Consider the following 16402-nt stretch of genomic DNA (forward strand, 5'->3'; position numbering starts at 1 on the left):
TTAAAAAATAAATAAAATAAAAGGCTCAATGAGAGGAAGTCACTACCCAGAACATGTCAAAGGAAAGAAGATGGGGTCTTCACATTACGTTGTAAATAATTTATGGAACATTTATTTCCCCACAGAAATTAAATAGTTATATAAAAACCAGACATTGTAACCAAAGCACAAGCCATGCAGACATTCTTAGAGGATTCTCTAAGTCTGCAAGCAAAACCCACAAACTTCTGATTTTACCACTTCAAGCCATAAAAGCATCACCCAAAACCACTACCTGCTTAAAGGGATGTGAGAAGAGCAAAGACATTCTTCCTACACCCTTCCCCACACTCCACTTCCTGAGACCTTTCATGAAGCTCACCTGAATGCTTCCCAGAAAGCATTCCACAGGCATTTCAATGAAAACCATCTGTCCACTCACCCAATGAGCATCTGTTAACACCTATCAAGGCCAACGACTGGTGGTAGAGAACAGAAAGACAGTAAGAGAAACAGGCCTTAGGGGCACCTGGGTGGCTCAGTCGGTTAGGCGTCCGGCTTTGGCTCAGGTCACGATCTCGCGGCTTGTGGGCTCGAGCCCCGAGTCAGGCTCTGTGCTCACAGCTAGCTCAGAGCCTGGAGCCTGTTTCAGATTCTTTGTCTCTCTGACCCTCTCTCTCTGACCCTCTCTCTCTGACCCTCCCCTGCTGTCTCTCAGAAATACATCAAAAAAAAAAAAATAGATCTTAGATGATTAAGTCTCAGATTCTGTGCTCTACTACTGGAAGCCAAAAATCATACCAGAAACAAACAAAACCACCTGTATTTTATTTTGTACAAATGACTGAAAAGTTTAATTTTTTTTAAATTTGAGGAATAATTTCACACAATGAAATGCACAAATATCAAATGCATGGCTCTGAATTTGGACATATGTATTACACGCCTATGTAACCCCTACCCAAGGCAAGACACAGAACATAAAGTCACAACTATGAGAGACAAAAAGGACTGGTCATTAACCACATCCCTGAGAGCGCTGACGGGCACCTTGTAGTCCCTGTGTCGTGCACAATCATTCTGGTTAGCAGAAAGCTTCACACACTCTGTGGTTTATCATCACGGTACAAAATTTACCGAGTCTCTAACTCTATATAAGACCATTTGTATATTCTATTTCAAGAATTTTTTTTTAAATGTGAAGGAGACTGATTCTGGATTAATATTTCCAAGAACTTTCAAAACAGAAAAATAACAAAAATCCCAAAGAAGGCGGTATTAACAAAAATTCAACGTTGCCTTCAGTGTAACAGGAAGCAGCCACAGAGTCGGAAACAAAGAGTAAAAGAAGGGAGCCCAGGGAATAGAACTCCTCAAGTTTTAGAAGAAATCATGTAAATCCCCTAATTCATCTCCCAGCCTTGCCACAAGGTTCTCCTCCCACCAGAGATCTGAGAGCCCCATTGTCTAAGAAAGAGATAAGTCTGCTTTATTTTAATTCATGAATATGTAGCTTCCAGGGCACCAGGCTGACTGGGCCCAGTTATTTTAGGATGGCCCCCTGGAAGAGCCCATGGAAAGAAAAGCAGATGTACTTAATTAGTGTCCCCACAGTCTGGCACAATACTCTAAAACCCAGGAGACATTTCTATAAATGAGTTTTCTGGCAACCCCTTTTAGCAAGCTATCGATTTTACTGCGCAACATCTAATGCACAAACATCTAACTTTATCATTTTACAAGAAAGGAGATGCTTGCAGATCGTAGCAAGGCCCTCTTACAGATCTAAGAGCAAGCAACCTAGACAAGGTAACAGAACCAGCACACAGTAGGCTTGGAACTTCACCCTTTGAAACCGACAATTTAAGAGAAAGGACAGATTACTTAGTTTTAAAAATCTTCTCGGGAATTTTGGGCAGTAAAAATAAACAAACAGCTCCACTCTAAGCATTGACACTTTTCTCTGAAACCCAAACAGAACAGCAGCAGAGCTGTCAATTAAGTACAGCAGGAGATGAGGAACCAGTAGAGAAGCATCTGGTGGGTCTGCGCCTGTTAAACTCCAGACAAGTTAGGGACGACTATTCATCTGCCTAATTAATGACTATAACACGGTTCTTCAATATCTGCAGGTCATTTCAGGATGCCTGTCTTCTAACGGTACCCCAATGAATTAAAGAAACTAAAACTGATATCATACACAAGTTAACAAGATATCTCATTGTAAATTTTACCTACAACTACCTTTTAAGATACTCTTGAAGGTATCTTAACAACAGTAGACATGTGAGTACCTTTTAAAGTAAAATGTTTTGGAAAGAGCCTAAGTGTCCATCAACAGATGAATGGATCAAGAAGATGTGGTTTATCTATACCATAGAATACTACATGGCAATGAGAAACAATGAAATCTGGCCATGTGTAGCAACATGGATGGACCTTGAGGGTGTTATGCTGAGCGAAATAAGTCAGGCAGAGAAGGACAAATATCATATGTTTGCACGTATAGGAGGATTAGGAGGAACTTGACGGAGGAACAAGGGGGAGAAGAAGGGCGGAAATGGTGGGGGAAAGGGAGAGAGGCAAACCATGAGAGACTCTTGAATGCTGACAAAAACTGAGGACTGATGGACGTGGGGGGGAGGGGGGGAGGGGCATGGAGGAGGGCACTTTGGGGATGAGCACTGAGTGTTATGTAGAAACTAATTTGACAATAAACTATTTGTAAAAAAAATAAATAAATAAATAAATAAAGTAAAATGTTTAAGTCCATTTCTAAAGAAAACACAATATTAATGTTCAATTTTCAGAAATACATATTCACATATAAGATTCAAATCTGAAAAGATAGCTTATTCATATAATTATACACCTATTTATCTAGATGGCTTCAAATCATATAAAAGTCTAATTTTTACTCAAAAAAAGGACAATCCTAGATCTTTCAATTCCATGTCAGTTCCATACCTAACTTCGTACATCTTTTAAAGCTATAGAAATCAAAGAACCATATACTGCATTTAATATCAGCTATTACAGTGGCATCTCAAGAAAATACAGAGATGACACTGACAGAAATAAACACAAACTCCAACATATTGCTGACAAGAATTTAAATTAATGTACAGTGTTTGGGGACTTCTTATAACTCAGACATTCATTTATTCACTTACCTTACATACTTTTACAGAACACTACACCAGACCTGTTGGTAAGCACTGGAGATACAAAGATTCCAGCCTCCATCAAAATGGTAAGTGAATGCTCTCTGTGCTCACACCTTTTCACTTAGAACTTATTAAGCACCAAATGCATTGATCCAGGGCAGAAGTCACAAAGCATGTGCTATAGAGGCCCACATAGGAAGTATTTTAGGTTCTGAGAGACTAGCCATACAGTATCCATTACAATTACTCAACTCTGCCTTTACAATAGCAGGCATAGACAATAGATTAATAAATGAAATTCACTGGGGCACCTGGCCGGCCCAAGTGATTGAAGGTGTGACTTTGACTCAGGTCATGATCTTGAGGTTCGAGCCCCACATCAGGCTCACTGCTCTTAGTGCAGAGCCTGCTTTAGATCCTCTATCCTCCTCTCTATCCCTCCCCCATGTGTGCTCTCTCAAAATAAAACACTTTAAAAAAAAGAAATTCACTGTGTTCCAACAGAACTTTTTGGGTACCAAAATTTGGATCTCATGATTTTCACATGTCACAAAATGTCATTCTTCTTTCGATTTTTGAATGAAAAAGAAAGTTAAAATATTTGCCTGATGCATACAAAGATAGGAGGCAACCCTGGGGTGGATTTGGCCAGCAGGTGTAATTTGCCAACATCCCAGTCTAGAGATATAGGTCTCCACATCCAAGCTACAACTTCCATGAAGTCACGGCAATGTCCTATAAATCACTGTACATCCAGGAATTTGTATGGTACTGAGGAATGGCAAGCAATTAACTAATGTTAGTTACATTGAAACGAATTAAAAGACTAAGTCCCTGACCCTGCCTTCAAAGACTTCATGGTCAAGAAGTGGTAACAGGCAAAACAAGAAACATATAATACCACATGATAAGTGCTGTGGTAGACACCTACAGGGTGGTGTGAGTGCAACACCTAATCCACGCCTGAGAGAAGGATGGAAAAGGGTAGAAAACAGAGAAACTGGGGAAGAATTCCTGAAGGTGGTGATACCTGGGAGAAGATTCCAAACCAAAGAAGCAGTCCTGTGAGCATTTAAAATGACAAAAGATAAGCCTAGAGGTTAAAAAAAAAAAACCCAGCCCAGATCCTAAAGTACACTTGTACACTATCCCAAGGAGTCTGGACTTTCTCCTAAAGGTTTGGGGAACCACTGAAGAATTTTAGCTGGGAAATGACATCATCAGATTTGCATTTTAGAACCATGACTAAGTCCAAACTGTGGCTGCCTGAAATAGAGGGGCAGAATGGAGGCAGACAGGCCACCAATTAGTTAGAAAGCTATTGCAGCAACCCAGGTGAAATTCAATGGAAAGCTACAATAAGGCAGAGATAAAGGTGAAGAATCAAGAAACACAGCAGCTGGATATAAGAGGTAAGAGTGGAATCTTGGACAGACTGTATTAAAGATGGGTGGGAAAGAAAGGGGTGGAGTTATAGTTGCCCAGAACTGACATGCGTACAGCAGTGGATCCTCTCTGCTCTTCAAACAAAGTAATTTTACTGATGAGAGCCTATCAAGCCTGGTTATCTTTTATGGAAGACCTGGCAAAAGACTGGGTCAAGAGCCTCAGGGTTAAACAGTAGTGTGTCCATTGAGATTTGACTTTGAGTTGGGCAACACAGTGAGGAATGAACAGAGTTTTGGACATGGTCTCTGGACATCACCAACTGACCATGTCCAACAAGTCTTCAGGACTGGAGAGAGAGCTGGCTTAGAGATACAAGTTTAGAACTGATATTTGCAAACAGTAAAGGAAGCCTTGAGATTAATGAGAATTCATTCAAGGAGAGTGAGTCACATGGAAAACAAAAAAAAAAAGGAATCCAAAAACATAAGTGAAAAAGAATAGAGGGAAAAGGAGGAAAACCAAAAGAGTTTGGTATCTCTGAATCACTGTGTACATGAACTTGTATTTTAAAGCTGGCCTGGAATAAACGAGTCATTCTTTGGAGAGATCTGTTAGAGAAGCTAAGAGCTGCAGGGGCCAGTGCATTAGACTAAGGAGTCAAAAACCTACCTCTCCGCCATGACTTTCGGCAAATCACAACCTCGGAATCCATCTTTGCCCTCACTGAGTTGTGGGAATCTTATCAGTGATAAAGTAAACTGGTGGTTTCATTAACTATAAACTATTATAAAGGCACTCTCGATTTACTATTGTCATTACAACAGAGTGTAAACTTCTGAAAATGGGACTTTCAATCTTATACACCTTTTCTATCAGGTACCATGCTATGTATTTACTAGGTATTTAAAAAATGTTTGCAGACTATTTGGCAGTAACATGAGAATGTATGAAATGGGGGGGGGGGAGAGAAGCACATAGCAGAAAGCATATCCAACTTCCTAAAAGGATTTAGAATTGAAATAATCAAACCAACCCTCCCACAAATGTGGCCAGTGACAAAATAATGGGGGGGGGGGGTTGCTTATAGTTCCAACTTCTCTCCTGATGTGTAAATTGTTTCTCTGAACGCTTTAGAAACATGGAGATTATATACAGAAAAAGCACTGAATTGTAGAAAAGGAAAAGAGCCAACAGCAACTTTATAAAACTGTTCAACAACCACTGGCCATTAAAGGAGAGCTCCCTAAATTCTCAAGTTGAAACCTGCAAAATGTAAATCAGGCCTTTGTGAGACAAACTAAAATAGTGTCCCCTCAGGGTACACAAATACCACAGTGAAGTCACCAGAGTGAACTATTCCCAGACACAGTTAGAACCTACCTGGCAAACAATGTCCTGGGGAAAAAACAAAACAAAAAAACAGCTGTTTGTTACATTTTAAATGTACACTGAAAGGATGAAACAGAATAAAATAGAATATCCTTATATATCAATTATTCTGATTTAGACCCACAAAAAGGATATTTAGATATAGCTAAAACCATTAAAACCATTTAATCACTGGTCCTAAAACTTATAGAAGGAGGTAGGAAACAAATCTGGTCTTGGTGTAAATTTTAGGAGTTCCATAAACTTTGATTGAGTTGGTTTATAGGCACTCTCTTTCCTTAATCTAATTGTTTTCAGAAAGGGGGAAGCTTCCTCCAAAATCAAGACCCAGCCTGCCAAGTTTCCATCTGCAATGACTATCATGTTAATTAAAAAGACTTTAATAAAAGGCAAATCCTCAGCTATAATCTTACTATCAACTATCCCACTGATACCAATAAAACTTATTATAACTTATAAAACGCAAAAGCCAAACTTTTAAACAGCAGCCAAATAATCCATATAGAAAGTTAGGAAAGAAGATCCAGCAGTTGAATGCAAAATAAGAATTCTTTTTAGAAAAGGGGGTCTGGCTGAGATTTCTCTCCACAATAGGCGGAAAATGCAATTCTTGTTCCTACAGCAACTTTATCTGATTATATCTGAGGATACTTTGCACCGTGGATTACTGTATATGGTGCTTAAGACATGGCTGCTTTCAGAATCAACACTGATTTTCCTGGCTTTTATACAAGTGATGATAATGGTACAATGATCTAATTGGTCCCTGCCATCAGTTAAAATATGCCTTAACCACCCCCCCCATAGTAGCAATTAAAAGAGTAACATATAATTTATAGATACATGTGTATGCATGAAAAGTTTCTGGAAAGGTACATGAGAAATTGTGAACGGTGGTCTCCTACCATTTAGCAACTGAAGAGGAAGAGACTCACTAGTCATTATCCTTAACTGTTTCAATTCACTATGTCATGTTTAATTTTTACAATAAAAAATGACTTATGATTAATGTCAAAACATATGTTTCTTATAGTGACTTAAGTGCGGTCTGATTCTGCTTATTTTAAAGTTTACTGTGTTTAAGTTCAACATCAAAAAGGAGAGGAGCAAAGTGTTGGCTAGCCCTGCTTCTTTCACACTGCTCACTTCGAGTTTCACAGGCTCTGTAAGGGCAAGGCACAATATGCATCACTTGCTTAAGGGTATGTGAAATTTGAACTGGATGGGAGATTTAATAGATGCACAAACAGTCATGGTACTTGAATTCATGGGAAACAGCTAGCTAGAGCTGAAGTTAGGGACTGAATAGGCTGAACATGAAAACACACAATGTTACATAAAGCCCTGACTATAAATTATCAATCAGAACCTGCATGTGTACATATATCCTTGTCATTTAAAAAGGAGCAGGGGAAAGGAGATTGGAGGAGAGGGAGAGAGAGGAAGAGGGAGGGAGGGGCGGTGGGGGACTGAGACATCAACCCTAATACACACAAATCTCCCTCCCCTTTTCCACCTTTTCCATCACACGCAACTTCCTCCAGGACATCATTTCTGATCCAAGAAAAAGTACAATAAGTTCTAGTCAAATTTTTAGAAATCGTCTACCTAAAAAGTTTCAAGTAAATGTTTTTGCAGTTAATCACACTACTCATATGGAAGCTATTTTAAACTTTTTTTGAAACCATAGTTTTATGAACTTCATTTACTACGAATTATTACCAAAAGCTGAAGACCTTTTCAGCAAAAACAAGTCCAAGCATATAACATTCTTAGAGTACAAAGTCTTGTAAGAGTCCTAACTAGGTGACCTCTAAGATTTCTTTTGACCTTTAAATCACCATGACCCAAAATTAATATATATGCTCGTCAACAGTAACAACCTAACTTTACTGTTACTATCTCACCTATGACATTACCTTTGTAACAGAGAAGTAATCTCGGAGTAATCTATACCTCTGCAATCACCTGAAATAACCTTTTGCTACACAGTACCCACAGCAGAAAACTCAGAAGGCCAAGATTGATAGCCCAGCTTTAACCTACATAACAGATTCCTATTCAGAAATTTTCAGCTGAATCTCAGGCATTTTGAGACATCAAGTTAATGCTTTTGCTTTGAAATCTTTAGTATTTAAAAATAGCTAAATAAGACTTTGTAGGCATTCAAAATACAACACAGAAACTTTAGTAAGTTAAAATTTCAACAAAAATAATTGGATATAGGGGCACTTGGGTGGCTCAGTCAGTTAAGCGTCCGACTCGGTTTGGGCTCAGGTCATGATCTCGTGGTTCTCAGGTATGAGTTTCACATCAGGTTCTGCACTAAAAGCACGGACCCTATGTGGGATTCTCTCTCTCCCTCTCCCTGCCCCCACAAAATCAAGAAATAAACTTAAAAATAAATAAGTAAAAATAATTTGGTCAAATTATATTTGCTTAAAAAGATATAGCACATAAGAGAATATAGCTGTCATGCCCACAAATTTTAGAAGACGCTAGATCACTTGCTGTGTCCTAGAAGGCATTTCTTCCAAGATTCTGCTGGTTCTATGCATTTCCAATACCTTTAAAACACTGAAGTACAGTTCGCTTCTTCCATCTCTGAAAAACAGGTGCCTCAGAGTTTCACTTTATGAACTCATTTTCCCAAAGTTCATATTCCTAACAACTTGTCTAGAAATAAAATAGTGCTAAACACTCCTTTTTTAAAACTTACTACACACAGTAATCTGACTGCTTTTCAAAGCACTTTTTGTAGGTTATATTCCTTCTCTGGAATCTTGACGCTTACGTAAAGTTTAATGTACCAGAGAGCAGTGGAAAGAAAAATGCAAAATCGTGACCAAAAGAGCTACTTGGGCCCTATGTTCTCTCTAGAAGTTCATTACAAGAGACCAGTAAAATCAATTCTTTCAATGCAATGGGGATTGAAGCTCTACAAATCAGAATGTCAATATCTCTGCCAATTTCTCAAGCATATTTTACTGTTAAACACAATAATGAATCATTCTGCTTGTTTCCATATTTCAGCGATGAAGAAAAACTTAGATCAAACATGACTTTGATACCTTAGTATAAACATGTCCATCTTCATCCACTACCGAGCAATAAAGTTTTCTATACATCCTTTTCCTGAGTTCTAAAGGTATCTACACTTGTTTTGACTCAAAGTAAAAGGAAAGACAGTAAAGAGCTTTTTTTTACCCAGGGACCAATCTGAGCCAGAAATTAACAGCGAGTGCACACTTTCTTTTGTTTTCTCTGTACCAGGATTAACAGTGAAACAGCTTTGTGGTCCTTAATTAATGCTGAACAACTCTGAAGAACAATAAGTGAATTTCTATTTTAATTACACGTAGGCCATACCGGTAGTAAAGACATTTGCTTCCCTCAAATTCCCTTCACTAGAGACCCTTTCCTCTGCAGCTTATTCAGTAGAGCAAACAGCAATCAGGCTCAGTCCCGGGGAGAGGAGTATTTAAACAAGATAAAAGTGTTCAAGGTGGACTTTCCCATCTCTGATCCAAGAATGCGCTGTGGTGACCCTGCTAGGAGGGAGAGAAGCGAGAATAGGGGTTTCTGATTAACGCTTCAAAAAAGAGGGACAGAACAGCCCAAATGGCGAATCATCAAGCGAGCGGGAATCCGGTTAAGTTAGAAAGTACAGAAAAGCAAACAGATGCTAGCGCGAAACATCTCGGCCCTCGCGGAATGTTAACTGCTAGCTCTAGTTCAGAAGTTGGAGGAGGGAATGCTGTGTGGCCCATGCTGGGACGCACAGAGCCGGCCCGCAGCTGTTTGGGCCCCGCAGGCTGCGCCAGGGGTTGGAGAGGACCGGGGAGCTGGGCTGCCGGCGAGCAGTAATAGGAACAGGGCTGTCACCGCTTACCCAGGTGCAGCGTGAGGTTGATGGAGTTGGGGTACTGCACCCCGGCCAGCATGGTCTGGCTTTGCCACCAGGTGGTGTCGGCCTGGTTGTTGTAGTCGGTCAGGAAGGCTGCCCCGTGCTGCAGGTGGGGCTGCCCGGCGTCGCACAGGTGACAGGACTTGGTGACCCCGGTCACCCCGGTCTGCACACAGTACTCCTCGGGCGGAGCCCCGCACGTGTTGGTGGCCACCACGGTCACGTTGAAGGCGGCATTGACGAACTCGGGCATGCAGCGCTGCGGCCGCCCGCCCTCGTCCGTGCACTCGTCCATGGCTGCCCGGGCACAGCCGGCCGCGGCGGCCGCCAGCACCGCCAGCACCGGCCAGAGCCGCCCCCGGGGCCGCAGCGCCGGCGCGGCCCGCTCGCTGCCCCTCATCCCGCCGCCCGCGCGCTGGGCCACGGCGAAGGCAAGGGCGCGGGCGCGTTCCTCTCGCCCAGCGGCGTCCCCAGGAGGCCGCTCCGCGGGCTGAGCCTCGGGGCCCAGGGGCCGGACTCCCGGGGCGGGCGGTGGCGGCGGCTCGTACTGGGGAGAGCGGCCAGTGGGCGCCGCTGGCGAGGACCGCGCGGCTCGCCGACCACTGCCCCGCGCGCCGCCTCCGCGCCTCCCTCACCCACCCGGGACACAGCCCGCACTCAGCGCCGACCCCCGACTTCCGAGCGCGGGCCCGAGTGCGCGCCCCCGAGAAGGAAGGAGCAGGGGGTGGGGTCGGCAGGGTGGGGTGGGGTCTGGCGGAGGAGACAGCCCAACCCCGGCGTCCTCCCAACAGCTCGCGCGGCCCCCGTAGCTGCTCCCCCGCCCTCCGCGCTCCGTGTACAGAGCGTCCGCCCGGCGACTCGCGGCGGCGGCGGCGGCGGCGGCGGCGGCGGGGGCGGCGGCATCTCGCGCTCGGGCCCGCGGCGCGCGGTCGCGGGGGAGGGGCCTCGAGGGGCGCGAGGGGTGGGCGGGGATCTAGGGAGCGCGGGGGGGGGGCGGGGGGTGAGGGGCGGCGGGGCAGTGCATGCCGGGAGGGAAGAGGAGGCTGTGGAGAGCCAGCCCGCTGCGGGAGTTGGGCGCTGGGGTCCCCCGGCTCCGCGTCCCTGGGCGACTCCGGCGGGGGGAAGGGGCCGCGGAGAGAGTCTTAAAGGGGCGACGCTAGGTGGGTGAGGTCACTCGGAATCGGCCCTTGGGCCCCGCGCCAACCCGGACCGCGACAGCGCGGGTCTCTGCCCCACCAGGTGTCTGTCCTTGCGTCCTGCCGGCCGCACTCTGGGGCCGGGACCCGAGGGACACCGACCCGAGGGGCGGTGGGAGCTGCCCGCGGGCTCCTGGCCCCCCAGGCGGCCCGGGAATGCCCCCTGCTGCGCGGGGCCGCCTCTAACCCTTTCGGTGGAGAGGTCGGGTTGGGGGGGGGGGGTGCGGGGAGTGCCCAGGGAATTGACACGGTCCTCGGAGAATAAAGGGACTGATCGCAGCATCAAAATGAATTTTTTGAAGCAATTTCCTGCCTCTAAATTAAAGTGTAACCCGCCGTTTAACTCGGGCAGAGAAGGAAGTGAAAGGGCTGGGAATGGAATGACATTTTTCCCCTGGGTGCGCAGACCCACTGCGAAATTCTTCCACTGTGTTGTTTATGTTCCCCATCTTGCCTTTAAAAGACTCGAAATTATCTGGATCTGACATCCTCCTTTTCGGGCCTGCTGAGTCACGGAATATTCTCCGTGCCAGAATGACTCAGTTCACAGAACCTGAGCCAGAAGATCATGAGTTTTAGTCTCAGATCGGAACCTGGGCACTAGCCCAGCGCTGATACGACAAGCGAAGACCGGGAAAGGAATTGTACAAGTGGACGGCCCGGGTCGATGGTATTTAAACCTTCGGAGTCTCCAGGCAAAGTGGGTGCTCGTAGTGGATGCTTCTTGAAACAGATTTTTTTTTTTACTTTTCCAGAACTTAATAGTAAAGTGAGAATAATAAATATATGCCCCCTCCCCACGGAGGTGGGGGGGGTGGGGAAAAACCGACCCGACTGAAACAGACTAAAAAAAACCCATACCCGGTTTTGGATCCACTAGTTCTAAGAGAGGGATAGTGCGGATCAGAAATAATGGAGTAAGTAAATGTTAGGTTACTATGATTAGGGTCAGTGTTAGCTCCACGAGGACTTTAAGGATAATGGTCTGGTTGTCAGAGGTGGGGTCTTCGGGACTTGTCAAAATGCTGAGCTTGCTTAGCTGTACGTGGATCATTTATATTGTTCATTTATTCGACTAGATGGGAGAAGATCACACTTGACTAAAAGTCTCTTAACTCCTCATCCTTTGGCATCTCCACTTTGGGAGAAGAAAGTGGTGGGGTGTCTGTAAGAGTCTTTTAATCCCTTCATATTTGAGTTGAAGCAAAATAAATATACTCATTTATACGTAGAGTGGATGATACTATCTCTCAGTCTTTTATTGTACTAGAGAACAAACAAAGGCATATAGGACAAAGATAAGAATGTTAGTTGTAAATAAAGCTACTGATTTTAATAAATATATTTAAGTAAGTATATTAATGCATTTATTTGCTCTTAGAAATTTTCAATATTCTGTTAGATATTGGCAAACCAATTGGCAAATTAAATTGAATTAATTTCTAAATTCTATTGTTCACAAGGAAATAACTGTTTCAAAAAAAAGGTAAAATGCCATAGGTCCCAGGCCATATGCTTCATGATTTAAAAAACAATGATGACAACAACAACAAAAATCCCAACACTTTCCTCCATTGTTCAAATCCTAGTTCAGAGAAAACAAAGGTTAAAACAGTTTGGAAATTTTAAATGCTAATTAACTATTTCATGGTAATATTTTAGGTACCTGGAGATTCTACTATTGACTAAATAGACTTGGTATAAAAAAAATAGTGAAAGTGGGGCACCTGGGTGACTTACTTGGTTATGTGACCAACTCTTGATCTCAGGTCACGATCTCATGATTTGTGGAATGGAGCCCCAAGTGGCTCTGAGCTAACATTTCAAAGCCTGCTTAGGATTCTCTCTCTGTCTCTCTGTCTCTGTCTCTCTCTCCCTCCCTCTCTCCCTCTCTCTCTGCCTGTCCCCTGCATGTGCTAGCCCATTCTCTCCATTCTCTCAAAATAAACTTTTTTTAAAAATAGTGAAAGTGTGTGAGATTTTTTACTTAAGGTTACCTGTTGTTTTAAATCTTTAATACATGTTCTTACCTGCTTACAAACTACAGGTTTGTGTTTAGAAGCAAAGTGTAAAGATGTGAGAGAAATGGTTTCAGATCCTCAAAAGATTATCTTAGTGCCCAACCACCTGTATCTATCTATGCAGCAAGAGAAGTAGAATGAAGGGATATAGTTGTTCATTAAACAGACAAAAAGAGTTCCAAGATTTAAAAAATCCTACTTAGAACTCTAGAGAAAAAGATATCCCCCATCAGGGTCTATGTAAACAATATCAAGGAAGGATACTGGCTTTCCTGGCTGGGGTCACCTGCAAATCCCTGGCCATACCCACCCCTAGCCAGATGAATAGAGTAATGTCACTAAGCAGCTCACCAGAAAATGATGGAGTTTGGGAAAAGCAGTTCTCTAAGAAAAGAGATTGCTGTTACTAGAAGGGGGCAGGTTACAGGTAGAAAAGCACAAGAGATATCTACTACATTCAAAGTGAGAATGTGTGACATAGAAAAATAAAAGGTTATTGGACCTTTTAATGAAATTTTGCCCTTTTAAAAAATCTATAATTATCAGTGTGTTCATTTTCCCATTCCTTAGTCTTTCTGACTTCACTTCCTTGTATTTTTCCCGACTAATCACCACTGTACTATATGCTTTATCTTTTATATTTAGAGTGAGATCTAAAGATAATAATTATCACTGCTAACATAATGACATTAGCCTATATTTACTTTGTGTCTTAGGCTTTTCAAAAAAATGTAGTAACTCTGAAGTAGGGGTTATTAACTATATAGAGTTGAGGAAACTAAGGCTCAAAGAGATTAAGTAATCTTTATAGACTAGTAAGCAGCAAAATCAAGACTATAGCCTGCACTTTCTGGCTCCCTATCCAGTATCGTTTTCTGTTGTGTAAAGATCATGGGCAAGTGTAAAGGAAGAGCTACCTTGAACTTTCAAGGTTTTTAGCTTATCAAATGGAAATTCTAAATTTGATGAAAATTAATGTGATACTGGAAGAGAATTACAATATCCCTCTTCTAAGTTACACTACACATCATTCTTTGTGTTAGGTTTATAGATCCTTCATGGAACCTTGGTACAAGTCCAAGCATAACAAGATAAGATATCTGCTGTGGCCATGCTCAGGTAAAGACAGGATTCCTCTTACATGAGGTAAAGCCCTTTCTTCCCACCAGCCCCATGTACCCAATTTAAAACATCTTTATATTGTGATGCTAGTTTAAAAAGGAAGAGAGGAGTACACGTATCATAATTTCTAAAATTCAAATTAGAGCTTTATTACAAAGGCAATAAAAAAGTTAACATTTCCCAAAATCAGCAAAGCCCAACCCCTCCCCAACACAAAATCTTCCCATCAAAGGAACAAAGAACTTCACATCTCAAAAATTTTGTTATTCTACTAACCAGCTGTGGACTGCAACCCACCACAGAGAGCAGCATGGTGACTAAAGTTAATAATACTGTATTGTAGGGGCACCTGGTTGGCTCAGTCAGTTAAGCATCTGACTTCAGTTCAGGTCACAGTCTCATGGTTCCTGGGTTCAAACCTCCCATTGGGCTCTGTGCCTACAGCTCAGAGCCTGGAGCCTGCTTTAGATTCTGTGTGTCTTTCTCTCTGCTTGTTAAAAATTTTTTAAAAATAACACTGTGTTGCATATTTGAAAGTTGCTAGGAGAGTAGCTCTTAAAAGTTCTCATCACAATGTTGGGGCGCCTGGGTGGCTTAGTCGGTTAAGCGACCGACTTTCGCTTAGATCATGATCTCGCGGTTCGTGGATTCGAGCCCCGCGTCGGGCTCTGTGCTGACAGCCAGCTCAGAGCCTGGAGCCTGTTTCAGTCTGTGACTCCCTCTCTCTCTGACCCTCCCCTGCTCACGCTGTCTCTCTCTCTCTCTCCTAGAAATAAATAAAACATTAAAAAAAAAATTTAAAAAAAAAAAGTTCTCATCACAATGTAATAATGTAACATTAAAAGTTCTCATCACACAGGAAAAAAATGTATTTATAAATGGTGATAGATGTTAACTAATGTATTGTGGTGACCATTTTGCAGTAGATACAAACATGGAATCATTATGTTATATACCTGAAACTAACATGTTATATGTCAATTATACCTCAGTTTAAAATCTTTTTAATGTTTATTTATTTTTGAGAGAGAGACAGAGTGTGAGTGGGGGAGGGGCAGAGAGAGAGAGGGAGACACAGAATCCGAAGCAGGCTTCAGGCTCAGAGCTGTCAACACAGAGCCCAACACAGGGCTTGAACCACAAACCGTGAGATCATGACCTGAGCCAAAGTCAGACTCTTAATTGACTGAGCCACCCACGTGCCCCAATTATACCTCAATTTTGAAAATTCAACTCTAAAAAAAGAAGAAGAAAGAGAGGTTATTTCTTTCAAAACCAAAGTTGTTATTAGCTTTTTCCCCCACATTTAATTGCCTTATAGTTGGCTATTCAACTACTTAGATATACATTGCAATAGGTTTGTGGGGTTTTATTTGGAGGATGTACTTGGAAATCATATTGTTCAAAAATCAGAAGTTCACAGCTTTTTGAGCAAGACTCTTTGGGAGGCTGTTCTAATACCAGCTTTACAATTTTTTTCTGGCTGAAATGATTGTGGTCTTGGCCCAGAACTCAAGGGCCTCCATTTCCTGTTTGTATTTGAACAAATGCTAAATTACTTTTCCTCCCACCCAAATTTTATTTATTGTGACAATTCAAAGCAAGATTTTTTAAAAATTTACTCATAATTCTGCTACACTGAAGTGACTTTTTCATCTATCAGAATTCCCTCTCATTCTACTGTTTGTTTTTTTTTTAATGTTTTATGTATTTCTAGAAGAGAGAGAGAGCGACAGCGTGAGCAGGGGAGGGTCAGAGAGAGAGGGAGTCACAGACTGAAACAGGCTCCAGGCTCTGAGCTGGCAGTCAGCACAGAGCCCGACGTGGGGCCCGAACCCACAAACCGTGAGATCATGACCTAAGCGAAAGTTGGACGCTTAACCGACTAAGCCACCCAGGCGCCCCTCATTCTACTGTTTTAATAGACATCCTTATTGAAGTATAATCTACATATCAAAAAACCCCAGAAATTCCAAGGGTACAGCTCAATAGCTCATATCACAAAGTGCAGACAAACCCTTCTGCAATCACTGCCCAAGTCCAGAAACAGAATTCTGCCATAACCCAAAAGACGCCTCCTGTCCTCGACAATCATCTGCCCTAATCCACAATTCCCATATGTGTTCTCTATTCTTACTTCTGCCCCCACAGATTAGATCAATTTTGCTCATTTTGAAGGCTATTTAAATAAAATCATACAGTTTGTATTTTGTGTTTTTATATGCATCTGTA

At 42.6% G+C, this 16402-nt stretch overlaps 1 protein-coding gene across 1 annotated transcript in view; it reads right to left on the bottom strand.

Annotated features, from left to right (window-relative positions):
• The window catches only part of LAMC1 (laminin subunit gamma 1), a 126542-nt gene extending 116217 nt beyond the window's left edge, over positions 1 to 10325 (bottom strand). The window contains exon 1 of the mRNA XM_039252980.1: positions 9817 to 10325. Within this exon, the coding sequence (XP_039108911.1) occupies positions 9817 to 10231 (415 nt within the window). The 5' untranslated portion in view covers positions 10232 to 10325. The remainder of the gene's footprint in view (positions 1 to 9816) is intronic.
• Between the last annotated feature and the right edge of the window lie 6077 nt (positions 10326 to 16402).

The sequence above is a fragment of the Hyaena hyaena genome, unplaced genomic scaffold, assembly GCF_003009895.1.
Source record: "Hyaena hyaena isolate Hyena2069 unplaced genomic scaffold, ASM300989v1 scaffold_439, whole genome shotgun sequence".
Lineage (NCBI taxonomy): Eukaryota > Metazoa > Chordata > Mammalia > Carnivora > Hyaenidae > Hyaena > Hyaena hyaena.